The 14,895-nt window shown below is 23.5% G+C and overlaps 2 protein-coding genes across 2 annotated transcripts in view; one reads left to right on the top strand and one right to left on the bottom strand.

The window, feature by feature from the left end:
- LOC117181581 (probable H/ACA ribonucleoprotein complex subunit 1) overlaps positions 1-4,876 on the top strand; it is a 13,992-nt gene extending 9,116 nt beyond the window's left edge. Inside the window, exon 4 of the mRNA XM_033374419.1 lies at positions 4,344-4,876. Within this exon, the coding sequence (XP_033230310.1) occupies positions 4,344-4,643 (300 nt within the window). The 3' untranslated portion in view covers positions 4,644-4,876. The remainder of the gene's footprint in view (positions 1-4,343) is intronic.
- Positions 4,850-14,895, bottom strand: part of LOC117181579 (la-related protein 7-like) — a 39,467-nt gene continuing 29,421 nt past the window's right edge. The window contains exons 5-6 of the mRNA XM_033374418.1: positions 7,697-7,850; positions 4,850-5,226 (exon numbers count right to left, since the gene is read on the bottom strand). Coding sequence (XP_033230309.1) covers positions 5,075-5,226; positions 7,697-7,850 — 306 coding nt within the window. The 3' untranslated portion in view covers positions 4,850-5,074. The remainder of the gene's footprint in view (positions 5,227-7,696; positions 7,851-14,895) is intronic.

Here is a 14,895-nt window from a genome sequence, read left to right as displayed (position 1 = left end):
ATTTTAAAGTTTTTCAAAGATGCTTAAACTATTTAAAATAAAAATAATTTGAATTCTAATTTAAGAACTTTTAAGTTGAGAAAAATTTAAATTAAAAAAAAAATTGAAAATGATTTTTCATGTTTAATAATTATTTTAAAAGAATATTTCAAATATTGTCAAAATTCTCAAAAGAAATTTTGTTTAACAATTTTCTAAAAATTGTAGGAAAAATTTGAGAAATATCTTTTAAAAGAAATCGAATTTTTCCGATCATTTTTAGAAGATTCTGCAATTTTTAAAAGATTTTTTAAAAATATTCTAAATTCTCCTTTGAGAATTTTAGAAATCTTTTAAAATATTCTCTTAAAATAATTACTCAAAATGAAAAATCATTTTCAATTTTCCTGAGAATCTTAAGAAAATGTTTTTGTTCTTTTGAAGCCTTTCACAATTATTAAAAAGTTTCTCAATTTTTTATTTAAATGTACGAAAATTTACATTTAAACAAAAATTAGACTGTGCCAATTTGCACCGAAATTTTGGTTCAAATGGCAGAATTTTGTCGGTACATACATCTCGATTAAATTATTTGAAATAATTTCAAACTTTAAATTAATTTTTAATCTTTTGAAAACTTAAAAAGACTCAAACTTTTTTCAACAAATAATAAGCAGGATTTTCTACAAATTGTAGGAAAATGCGATTCATTTTAAAAGATATTTAGAAGTTCTTAAAAAAATTTGTAAACAATTTTTAATTTAAAAAATTTGTAAACATTTTTTAATTAAAAAAATTTTCGAACTGCTAGATTTCTCCAAATTTGGAATCTTTTCAATGATGTTTAAACTATTTCAAATTAAAATAATTTAAGAAGTGTTCAGTTAAAAAATTTTTATTTTTCTATTTTTAAGTTTTTTAGCTTAAACTTGTTTAAGAGAATATAATTTATAAATGTTTGAAATTCTAAATTTTTTCGTTTGCCTGAATCTCATTTAAAATTATTTAATTGAAAAGTGTTAGTACCTAACTTCCATTTTATACGTATACATTTTTCAACATATGAATATAAAAATTTAAAAACTTTTAAACTTCAAAATTCAAGAGTTGCACTTGGAGTGCTTTTATTTGTAGTTTATTTTGTAATATTTAAAATGGAAAATTTTGTAGCTTTTTATTTCTAAATTTTTAATTTTTTGACCCTGAAAAACGTTTTACGAACCGGGAAATAACCGGGAATTTTCCTTCTTCGATTAAAATGGCCGCCCTGATGAAATTTTTAATTTTTTGCGAACATAAGTAGTCTTGGAAATTCTTAAAATCTTTGTGAAATTTTGTCATTTATTTAAAATATTTTGGCGCCTTTTTAAATTTTTCTAAAATATTTAAAATCCTTCAAATCTTTATAAAGTTCTTTGAAATATTTGTGTAAGCTGTCATTAGTCTTTTTTTATGCAATCTTTTGTGTTCGTTTTTAAACTTTTATAATTGAAGCTTAAAAGTTTTTCAATTAAAAAATGGTGTATTCAAAGGCTCAATAATTTACACATATAAAATGGAAAGTGCTAAAACTTTTCAACTGAACAATTTTAAATAAAAGCTAGATAAATAGCAAAATTTAGAATTTTTAAAATTTATAAATTATAGAGTTCAAGAGATTCACATTGAATTCCAAAAATATAAATCTACGTCATAATTTTCGCTGTTTTAAATTAAACAATCAGGGAATGAAAAGCTTTACAATTTTATTTCAAAATCGTGAGAAATCTAGATTAGTTGTTTTAAATCTTTTTCAAATTTAAAAATATTTTTGAAATTTTTTTCGAACTTTTAAATATCTTTTAAAATGAATCGCATTTTTTAAAACAATTTTTAGAAAATCCTGCTTATTATTCAAATTAAAAGATTCGGAAACAATTTAAGATTTAAAATGATTTCAAATCATATTTAAACCCAATTTTTAAAAAAGTAGATTTTTGCAGATATCAAATAAAAAATTGAGAAGCTTTTCAAGACTTGTTAAAGGCTTCAAAAGAATAAAAACATTTTCTTAATATACCTAGGAAAATTGAAAATGATTTTTCATTTTGAAAAATTATTTTAAGAGAATATTTAAATAAATATTCGAAATTATCAAAAAATAATCTGGAAAATTTTAAGGACATTTTCTAAAAATGGTAGGAAAAATTCGATTCATTTTAAAACATATTTATCGAACTTTTCCTACAATTTTGAGAAAATCCTGAAAATTTAAAACAATTTCTTTAAAATATTGCAGATTCTCGTTTGAAAATTTTGTAAATCTTTTAAGATCTTTTTAAATATTCTCTTTAAATAATTGTTCAAAATGAAAAATAATTTTCAATTTTCCTAGGAATCTTATGAAAATGTTTTTATTCTTTTGAAACCTTTCACAATTCTTGAAAAGCTTTTAAATTTCTTGTTTGAAATCTGAAAATATCCACCTATATTTTGTTTCAAATTAGGTCTTGGTCTATTTAAACCGAAATTTCGGTACAAATATCGGAATTTTGTCGATACATGCACTTCGTTTACATTATTTCAAATCATTTCAAATTTTTTCTACAGATAATAAATGTTAAATTGTTATTTATGTCTTAAAATTCAACAATAGCACTTACAAAATACATTTTTTTTTAAATAAAAAAATTAAGATAGTAAGGTTCAAATTTTAAAAGCACTTGCAAATTGTTTTCTTTTAAGTATTTAGTTTCAAAAAGTAAAATATTGCTAAATATTAAATAATTATTCTTTTTCTTCATTAAAATTTTTAAAATTAAATGGATTTCAAATTTAATAATTTAGACTGAAACAATATTTTTAATTTAAAAAAATCTTTTAATTACGAATTTATATTTAAGTTGATAATAGTTTATAAAGATTCAATCGGGCGTTTACATTTTTTTAATGACTGAGACTTTTGAATTGAAACAAATTAATTTTAAGCGTTAAAATCTGGAAATTCTAAATTTTTGAACTGATTCCAAATCGTCTCGTAAAATCAATTAAATAAAATTTTTTTTATACCAAAAGTCTTCGATTTTATTCGCTTATAATTTTTAATTGTTTAAGTCTTTTAAACTGCATTTAAAAATTCTTTAAATTAAAATGTACGCCTAATAATGAAAAATCTAAAGTGGAAAATCTTTATCTAATTATTTAAAAAACGGTTGAAATAAAACTTGGACAGATTTTTTTTTTCTAAAACTTTGTAAAATTCCCGGTCAAAAATAAATTCACTCTCATTTTCTGGTTTTTCTGGTGTCGTCAAATTCCCGATCATTTCCCGGTTTTCCGTTCTAGCGACTACCCTGCTAAATGATATCATATTTAAAAAACATAAAAATTCAACTAATTATATTTCAAAACTAAAAATATAACTTGAATAGATTTATTTTCTCTATAAATTTGTAAAATTCCCGGTTTCCGGGTCCATCGGCCACCCTGTAAATGAATAACAAATAATAATAAAAATAAAAATTGCTCTCAATTAGAGTGCTGCTTCAAGAAAAACGTTGAAGTTTAAATACCCTACAAGATTATCGTAACAACTTTTTGAATTTTCTTTAAAAATTGAAAATTCAAATTTTGACAGCACAAAAAAATAATGAAAAATATAAAATTGCATTTTGCGGTCAAACTATGCAAAATACGAAAAATATGAATGGATAAAAATAGCGCACCCAAAAAATATCTACAAATTGCTTATAATTCACTTTTTGATAGGTCGCGTAATTTTATATTTATCCGTAAAAAACAGAATTAAAATAGAAGAATTAAATTTTTAGACAAACGACACAAGCTAAGAAAAAAATAAAAAGACCAAATTTGTTCACCCAATAAATAAAATCTTTGGAAAAGTGATGTAAGGTACGAAAATACACAAATGAACGAAAATTGTGCATTAAAAAAAGATGTACAAATTTGTAATCAACTTTTGTTATAAAATTACATTCAAAATTTAAAAATATATATATATATTGGACCTAAATTATATCTACAAGTTTTCTTCGAGCCACTTTACACCAGGATCCGTATTTTTGGTTTAAATCGTAAAAAGTAAAATTGAAAATAAACGATACAATTGCATTAAAAAGTTTAATAACAAAATTGTTTTTTTTTTTATGTGATGTGCACTTTTTTTATTTTCAAAACAAGGTAATGAAAAAACGTATGTTTAAATAAAATAAAAAAACGTGTGTCTTCGTTAAGGCCGAAAGAGCTTTAACAAAAGAGAATTCACAATAGCCAAAATTAGATTTGTCCATTTGTTGACCTTTGATTTTAAAAGGCATGCGCACAAATGTGGGGGAAATACAAAGACAATCATTCCTTGATTTCAGTTGTTCATCGATCCAGGAAAGCTCTTACCTCTTCAAAGGTTCCTCCCTAAAGCACCGGGTTCAGTCCAAAAACGCGGAGGTGGTCGAGGAGGAGGAGGAAGAGGGGGCGGCGGAGGTCGAGGATTTGGCGGCAGAGGAGGAAGAGGAGGCTCCTTTGGGCGTGGTGGGGGTGGCGGAAGGGGCGGTGGCGGAGGTGGATTCAGAGGCCGAGGCGGAAACGGAGGCGGTGGTGGCTTCAGGGGACGAGGCGGAAGTGGAGGCGGAGGTGGTGGATTCGGCGGCGGCAGAGGCCGCTGGTGAAGGAAACAATAAATACAAATGTACAGACATATATCCTTTTTTTTTTTTTACCTTTATCATAACTGCATCAGAAAACTCGGAGAAATTTCTAAAATTTTATCAATGAAAACTCTACTTTTTAACCTTCTCAAATCAAAACAAGCATTATTTCTAATGCGCCAACAAAACTTGATCAAGATCTTGGAAGAAGAAAAAAAGACATGTTTTTCAGAGAATCAATTTAATTATTGTACATTACACAAGATTGTGTAGAGAAAAGAGCTAATTGTGAAATTGAAGAGAGTTTGAAAGAGATATTGATTTCAAACCGATTTATAACCGTCGACAATAGAAATGGAGCACTGTAAGTTAAGATAGAAATGTATAATAAAATAAATGATGACTTTTCCACTTAAAAGAAGAAAAAGAAGAGAAGATTTGATTTGATTTGGTTAAACTTGGTCAAATTTGATATGCTTTCCAAGTTCCTTTTCCGCCCTCTTCAACAGTTTGTCTCTCCCTCTCTGCTTGACCCTCATATTGTTTCCTATTTTTTCTTGTCTGTCCTGCGCCATTTTGCCCCAGTAAGCTTTTTCCTCCTCGCCTGAAAATAATTTCACAAAATTTAGCGCCATTTAGTAACCGGACGAAAATTCCAGTCATCACAATCGTGTCAATTTGAAAAGATGAATATTTTACAAGCCACTTTAATTTTGAAGCAAGGAAGACGAAAATTCAATTTAAAAATTTGACTTTTCTAAGAAATGAGGATTTTTACACCAACACGATAGATTTTCTATCCAAAAATACAAATGTTCAAGAAATCAGTTGAAATTTTGATAAAAAAGATTACTTTTTATGAAAATAGTTGAATTTAGATTAATTCTAAAATAAAAATATAATTTTTTTTTCAAATAAAAATAATTATCTTTCAATCAAAAATGATCAATTTTGACCCAAACAAAATGTCTTCTTAACAAAACAGTTGAATTTTAAGCCGAATAGTAGAATTTTTAACTAAAAGATTAATTTTTTGCCAAAAGGTGATATTTTTTTATTTTTTAGCAAATAGTTGAATTTTCCACTCAAAAAGACCATTTTTTTTACTGAAAGTCTATTTTCAATCCAAAAACAATGAATTTTCAATAAAAAATATAACTTTTTAACAAAATAGTTGAATTTTTGATTTTTAACTTGAAAATGTGAATATTTTACAAACCAGTTTAATTTTGAAGCAGAGAAGACGAATTTTCAACTAAAAATATTACTTTTCTAACAAATGAGGGTTTTTATTACACCAAAAGGATGGATATTCTATCCAAAAATACAATTGTTCAATAAATCAGTTGAAATTTTGATTTAAAAAAAGATTACTTTTTTAAAAAATAGTTCAATTTTTATTAATTCTAAAATAAAAATATAATCTTTTTTTCAAATAAAAATAATTATCTTTCAATCAAAAATTATCAATTTTGACCCAAACAAGATGTCTTTTTAACAAAACAGTTGCATTTTAAACCGAACAGTAGAATTTTTAACTAAAAGATGAATTTTTAGCCAAAATGTGATATATTTTTATTTTTTAGCAAATAGTTGAATTTTCCACTCAAAAAGCCCATTTTTTTTTTTACTGAAAGTCTATTTTCAATCCAAAAACATTGAATTTTCGACTAAAAATATGACTTTTTAACAAAATAGTTGAATTTTTAATTTTAACTTGAAAATGTGAATATTTTACAAACCAGTTTAATTTTGAAGCAGAGAAGACGAATTTTCAACTAAAAATATGACTTTTCTAACAAATGAGGGTTTTTATTACACCAAAAGGATGGATTTTCTATCCAAAAATACAATTGTGCAATAAATCAGTTGAAATTTTGATTTAAAAAAGGATTACTTTTTTAAAAAATAGTTCAATTTTTATTAATTCTAAAATAAAAATATAATTTTTTTTTCAAATAAAAATAATTATCTTTCAATCAAAAATGATCAATTTTGACCCAAAGAAGATGTCTTTCTAACAAAACAGTTGCATTTTAAACCGAATAGTAGAATTTTTAACTAAAAGATGAATTTTTAGCCAAAATGTGATATTTTTTTTTAGCAAAGAGTTTAATTTTCAACCAAAAATGTAAATTTTCAAAGAAATAATTTAATTTTCAACCAATCAGTTGAATGTTAAAAAATATATATTTGACGAAAATTTACAATTATTCTCTGATACTCCCTTCAAAAAGTTCTTTTGCTCAAATTTAATATTTACAATGAAAAAAATCTTAAATATGAGCAAAAAATTGATTTTTTTTCTTCGAAAAACTGGAAAATTAGAAATTTGATCAAATAACAAGGACAAATTTTCAAAAAGTACTTGAATACTTAAATAAAACAGATTAAATTTTAACCAAACGGTTTCATTTTTATACAAAAAATTGATTTTCTACTAAAAAAGATGAATGTTTAACAAGATACATCAATTTTTAACGAAATTGTTTAATTTACCAGCCGAAAATACGAATTTTCTACGAAACAGTTGAATTTATACCCAAAAATGTGAATTTTCAAGAACAAATTTCATTTTTTTACCGAAAAAGATTAATCTTTAGTAAGGCAGTTGCATTTTTAGCCAAAAAGATTAAATTTCCACAGAAAGAGATTTTCAATAAAAAAAAGTCCATAAAAAACAAAATTTTAATCAAATTGTGGAATTTGTAACCAAGAAATATGACTTACCATAATTATTGAATTTCCAACAAAATAATAAAATTTCGAACCAACTGATAAAATCTTAAAATAAAAAAATATGAATTATTAACGAAAAAAGGAATAGTAGACTTTTCGCATTTGAGTGAAAAAATAAAAAAATAAAATGCTGAGGCCTGCGATAAATAAATAGGAATATTGATAATTTACAGTATAAAAAATAACACTATTTACACTATTTTTGATCTCTAAAGTGAGTCCGAGGCCTGACAGTGCAATAATGAGTCCATAATACTTCTAGGAATATTAAGGGCTCAAGGCCTAGATTTAATTTGCGAATTAAAAATAATTAATTGATTATTGACTAATCTTACCGTCCAGAATAATCATTGTTCTCTCTTCAGTTGCCTTCTGCGCCAATAACTTTGCGGATTCGGCAGAATCGCATCTTACAAATGCAATATTTGAACCTTCGCTAACATCCACATATTTTACACTACTGTTAGAACTGCTTCCCTTTAGTTCCATCTGAAAATTCAAGACAAAAAAAAGGCTGTCTAGCGTTTCTTAAAAAATAACAATTCCAGGACATTTTCAAGATAAACAAAATTTGCAGGTACATTTCTTTACAGTGAAAAAATACTTTTCACGAAACATTTTAGAAATTTTCATCTAGTGGAAATAAAAAAATTCAAATATGCGAATTTTCTCATATACGCCCAGAAATTTGATTTTATTGTAAAAAAAGCGTATTTTGATGATTTTTTATTTTATCGCAGTGAAAAATCAAGAAACAGACTTTTCTCTGCCTTCTTTCTCACCAAATTTTAATTTTCCTTGAACATTAATATTCAAAGATCAGAATTTTAATTTCTTATTTTTCTTCACATTAGAATATTTTATAAATTGAATAGAACAATCTCAAATTAAAATTTAAAATGTGACAATTTACTTATTTCAATAAAAAATTCGAATTTTCTACGATAATCGATAAATTTACAATACAAAAGGACGAATTTTCAACAAATTAGTTGAATTTTCGAGCCAAAAAATGACTTGATAATAAAGCAGATTACTTTGCAACAAAGTAATTAAATTTTCAACAAGATAGTTGCATTTTTAACCAAACTGTTGAAATTTCAATCTACAGAGGTGAATTTTGAAGCAAATGATCGAATTTTTAAACAAAAAAGATTAAACTTCAACTAAAACCAGTTGCCATTTTAACTAAATAATTCAATTTTTCACAATACAGTTTAATTTTTAACGAAAAGAAATTAATTTTTAATCCAAAAGGATGAATTTTTCTCAAATGGATGAATGAACAACAAAATAGTTAAGGTTTCGAGCAAAACGGATAACATTTTAATAAAATACTTTAATTTTCAACAAAATAGTCGAATTTCGAAACAACAAATATTAAACTTGAACCAAAAATAATTTAATTTTGAACAAAAAGATTAACTAGTAACGAAAAATATAATAATTGACATTTCATACAAAAAAAAAAAGAAATCTCAATAAATTAATTAAGTTTTCAACAAAAAGGTGAATTCGTAACGAAAAATATAATACTTGATATTTTATATAAAAAAAAAAGAAATCTCAACAAAATAATTAATTTTTTAATAAAAAGAAGAATTCGTAACGGAAAATATAGTAATTGATATATCATACAAAAAAAATTCCAACAAAATAGATGAATTTTCAACAAATAGATGAATTCGTAACGGAAAATATAATAATTGATATTTTACTCACAAAAAAAACGAAAAATCTCAACAAAAAGATAAATTCACAACGAAAAATATCATAATTGATATTTCAAACAAAAAAAGTGATCTCAACAAAATAATTAAATTTTCAACATAAACATGAATTCGCAACGAAAAATATATAGTAATTGATATTTCTAACGAAAAAAATAAATCTCAACAAAGTAATTAATTTTGTATAAAAAATATGAGTTCGTAACGGAAATTATAATAATTGATATTTTATATATAAAAAAAGAAATCACAAGAAAAAAAATAAACTTTTAACAAAAAGATAAATTGGTAACGGAAAATATAATAATTGATATTTGATACGAAAAAAAAGTAATCTCAAGAAAACAATTAAATTTTAAACAAAAAGATGAATTCGTAACGGAAAATATAATAATTGATATTTTATAAAAAAAAGAAAAGAAATCTCAACAAAATAATTAAACTTTTAATCAAAAAATGAATTCGTAACGAAAAATATAATAATTGATATATCATACAAAGAAAATCTCAATCAAATAGTTAAACTTTCAAAAAAAAGTTGAATTTATAACAAAAAATATAATAATTGATATTTTACTCACAAAAAAGAAAAATCTCAACAAACTAAACAAATTCTCAACTAAAAGATGAATTCGCAACGAAAAATATATAGTAATTGATATTTCAAAAAAAAAAGTAATCTGAAAAAAATAATTAAATTTTAAATAGAAAGATGAATTCGTAACAGAAACTATAAATTTTAGTCACAAAAAAAGAAATAAAAGAGTTGAATTGTCAACCACAGAGATGAATTTTTAACAAAAAACTTAATTTTCAAAATCCAGTGGAGCTTTCGATCAGAAACGAAGATTTTTTAACAAAATGTTTACATGATTTTTCAAATAAAAAGTTGATTTTTTAAATAAAAAAGCACATTATCAATAAAAAAAAATATCTTTTCATAAAAAAAGTGGAATTTTCAACCAGAGATGAATTTTCAATAAAAACATTAATTTTCAACCAAGCAGTTAGTTTTAATCTACACGGGAAATTTAAACAAAAAATATTTGTTTTCTACCAATAAAGCCGGATTCTCAAACAAAAAAGATTAATATAAAATTACAATTAAAAGTTATTTTTATTTTAAATAGTTTGATCATCCTTAAAACGCCTGAACATTTTATTTCAAAATCTAGAATTTATTTTAAATTTTTTCAAATTTAAAATTATTTATGAAATTTGTTCAGAATTCCTAAATATCTTTTAAAATTAATTGAATTTTTCCAACATTTTTTAGGAAATCCTGCAAATTTTCAAACATTTTCCTTAAAATTTTTGATGTATAAATAACCATTAAACATTTATTATTTGTAGAAGAAATTTAAATGATTTTAAAAGATATTTAAAAGTTTTGTAAATATTTTAAATTATTTACAAACTTGAAATGATAGCTTAATTTAAAAAAAAAATAGATTGTTGCAGATATCAAACAAAACATTTAGAAGCTTTTCAAGAATTACGAAAGGCATTATAGGAATAAAAACATTTTCTTAAGATTCCATGGAAAATTGAAAACAATGTTTCATTTTGAAAAATTATTCAAAGAGATTATTTAAAAAGGTTTTCAAAGATTGATAAACTAGAATCTGGAAGATTTCTAGGCATTTTTTTTTTTTAAATTCGCATGATAATTTTGAATCTTTTAAAGACTTATTTATAAATTAAAATATTTTTCAAGTACAACAATTAAAATTGTAATGTTTACAGTTTAAAGGGACTTTGAAATTTTAATGATCAAGGCCTTCTATGCCAACAAATTCAGTTTCAAATTGTATACTTTTAAATATTTGTTTTTCATTTACAAGTCTTAAATAAACAGTAATAAAATATTGCTAAATATCCAATAATTGAGCTTTTTCTCAATTAAAAAACTTGAAATCAAATGGAATAAAAAATGAATATTTTAGACTGAATATACGAGTATTATTATCGAACTATTTTTATGTTCGAAATAGTTTATAAAGTTTTAACCCGGCGTTTACATTTTTTCAATGACTAAGAATTTCAAATAGAAACTGTTTTTAAAATTAATTTTTAAATTTTGCATTTATTTATCACATAAAAATGTGTTTTACTCAAAATGTTCGACTTCAGGGTGGCCGTTTTAATCGACGATAAAAATCCCCGGTCATTTCCCGGTTCGCAAACATTTTTCATGGTCAATAAAACTTAACAAATTCGAATTTTGAAGCTAAACGTTGTTCTATTTGCAGCAAGTAAAAATAAACTAAAATTTTAAGCACTCAAAATGGAACTCTTCAGTTTTAAACTCTTAAAATTGAACTTAAAAGTTTTTCAAATCAAAATTTATTTACTCAAATGTTCGATAAAAATAAAAATATATAAAATGGAAGTACTTTCATAAATTATGTAGAGTTCAAAGATTCAGATTCAATTCTAAAAATATATATCTACATTATAATTTCCAATGCCCTATAAATTAAAGAATCAATCAATGAACTCTAATATTATCATAATTAATTTTTTTAACTGAACACTTCTTAAATAGTTTAAACACGCTTGAAGAGTTTCAAAATTGTATTTCAAAATCTGTAGAAATCTAAAAAACGTTTTACATTTTTCAAATTTAAAATTATATTTCAAATTTTTTCTAAACTTCTAAATATCTGCTAAAATGATTCGAATTTTTCCTACGGATTTTAGAAAATCCTGCAAATTAAAAAAAATTCCTTGAAATATTCCAGATTCTTTTTTGACAATTTTGGAAATCGTTTAAAATATTTTGAAATGTTCGCTTAAAATAATTTTTTAAAATGAAAAATCATTTTTAATTTTCCTAGGAATCTCAAGAAAATGTTTTTTGATTCTTTTGAGGACCTACTTAAAAAGCTTTTATTTTTCTTTTAAATACGCAAAAATTTATATTTTTTTTTAAATTAAACCGCTGCTATTTGCACAGAAATTTCAGTACAAATAGCCGAATTTTGTCGGTATAAATACTTCGTTAATTTATTTCAAATAATTTTTAATGTTTTAAATTAATCTTGAATCTTTTCAAAATTGCTAAATATTTCTTAACATTACTCCAATCATTTCTAAAAATTATAAGTGTTCAATTGTTATTTATGTATCAAAAATTAACAATTTCACTTACAAATAAAAATTCTTTTGAAAATTAAAACTGTAACATTCAGAGTTTAAAACTTCTTTGAAATTTTAACGATTTAAGGTTTTCCATGTCAAATAATTCAGTTTCAATTTGTATAATTTTAAATATTTGGTTTTAATTTAATCCTCTTAAATAAACAGTCAAATGTTGCTAAATATTAAATAATTATCCTGCCTTAATTAAAAAATTTTAATTGATTGTGTTAAAAATGAAATATCTTAGACAGAAACAATATTTCAAATTTAATAAAATCCTTTAATTAAGAATACATTAGTATAAAGTTATTTTTAACGGTTTCTGAATCTTTTTGCCGAATCAATTATTATTCACTTTTCAATACCTACAGAACAGATCGATTTTGAAAATATTTTATTTACCGTTGATGAAATAAAAACGGTTGTTATCCAAAATTTTCAACTTCAAGACGCTTTTATTTTTTACTTGTTTAAGTCTTCAGGGCTGCATTTTCGAATTCTTAAAATTAATAAATTAAACTTTTGAAATCGAACTTGGACAGAATTTTCTTCTAAAAATTTGTAAAATTCCCGGTCCAAAAATAAGTCCACTCTCATTTCCCGGTTTTTTCCGGTCTCAAAAAATTCCCAGTCATTTCCCGGTTTTCCTGGGTTCCCGGTCCAGCGGTCACCCTGAACTTCAAACGCTTTTAATTTTGAATTGTTCAAGTCTTCAAGACAGCATTTTAAAGTTATTTAAAATAAAAATGTGCCCTCAAAAATAAAAGTCTACAATGGAAAACTTTTTAAAATAAAATGTTGTTGAATTACGCATTCTAAACTGAATTTCAGTAATCACAGTACCTATTGTCGTCAAAAAAGGTGACATTTTTTTCAAAAATAGGTTGCAAATAAGTGATAAACAAATGTTAAATAAGATAAAGAAACAAGTTGTAATTTGTTGTAAATCGGGAGATGAGTGGGAATTTTTTTCTTCGATTAAAACGGCCACCCTGAAAAATGGAGTATTTACCTTTCCACTGAGAACTGATTTTCCATTTAAAAAAATTAAAACTATTTTGTTTACAAAACCATTCAATTTCTTACCACATAGTTAAATCCGTTGCCAAATTGTTGAATTTTCAAGCTAAAAAAATGAATAGTCTGCATTTTTAAACCATAAAAATTCAATTTTTTACCAAAAAATTAGGCAGACGAATATCTATTGAGAAAAATTAAATTTCAATCAAAACAACAACAATAAAAACGAATTTTTTTACGAAAAAGTTAAATTTTATACCAATTTTTTTAATTTTCAACAAAATAGTTTAAACCTAAAACAAAATAGGTAAATCTTCAACTAATCTGTTGCATTTTTAACCAAAAAGAGAAGAAAAATTTCGACCAAAAAATGAATTTTCTACCAAGAAAAATTTTTCAGTCAAGAATGAAAAATAATGTTGAGCAAATTGTTGAGTTTTCAACAAAAAAGATGAATATTTATCAAAAAATGTTATAGTGATAATAGATATTTCCGCAACAAAATTTTTATTAAAAATAAAAAACAGTTAGATTTGACAAAATGTATATATTTTCAACATGAATTTATTTTTAACAAAAAAATTTTGATTTTCTACGTAAAAAAGATGAATTTTCAACAACAATAAAAAAATAATTTTTTAACCAACATTTTGAATTTTTGAACAAAAATGGAGTAGATAAATTTTCATTCAGCATGAATTTTCAATAAAAAGAAAATCGAATTTTCTACAAACAGTTTAATCTTATACCAATTTGTTGAATTTTCAAGCCAAAAAGCCTAATTCTTTATAAAACAATTTAATTTTAAAAAGCGAGAAAATAAAATAACAACAAAATAGTTTATTTACAATTGATCAGTTGACTTTTTTAACAAAATATTTGAATTTGCAGTTAAAAAAAAATTGTTTACAACAACAAGAATTTTTTATTCCATTTTTTAACCAAAAACAAACGAACTTTCAACTAAAATTATGAATCTTAAACGAAAAAAAATGAAATTAAACAAATTTCGTTCAACTTTCAACAAAGGAGTGGAATTTTAAATGAACCATTTTTTGGTTCAAAATTCTACTTTTTAGTTACAAATTCTACTATTTACTTTAGGCTTTAACTATTTTATTGAAAATTAAAGTATTTTGTCAAAAATTAATTTTTTTTTAATTTAAAATTCATATTTTTTGGTTGAAAATTAACTCCTTTTTTTGAAAGTCTATTATTGTATTTTTGATTAAGAAATAATCTTTTTTAATTAAAAAATATACTTTTTGTGAAAATTAAACAATTTTTTTTAAAAAGTCGTCATTTTTGTCGTAAATTTATACTTTTGTAGAAAATTCTTATTTTTTTGTTGAAAATTTATCTTTTTTTATTGAAAATTAATTCCTTTTATTTGAAAAGTCTATTATTGTATTTTTGTTTAATAAATAATCTCTTTTACTTAAAAAACATACTTTTTGTGAAAATTCAATGATTTTTTTGAAAAAGTCATCGTTTTTGTTCTAAAATTTATACTTTTGTAGAAAATTCATATTTTTTTGTTGAAAATTTATCTTTTGGTAGAAAGTTCTATTTTTGTTGTTGTTGAAAATTCACCTTTTATATTGGAGCGTTAATAATTTTTATTGAAAAGTCTATTATTT

Source organism: Belonocnema kinseyi, chromosome 10 (assembly GCF_010883055.1).
Source record: "Belonocnema kinseyi isolate 2016_QV_RU_SX_M_011 chromosome 10, B_treatae_v1, whole genome shotgun sequence".
Lineage (NCBI taxonomy): Eukaryota > Metazoa > Arthropoda > Insecta > Hymenoptera > Cynipidae > Belonocnema > Belonocnema kinseyi.
The sequence above is the reverse complement of the archived record's forward strand: the minus strand, read 5'-3'. Positions and strand labels throughout refer to the sequence as shown.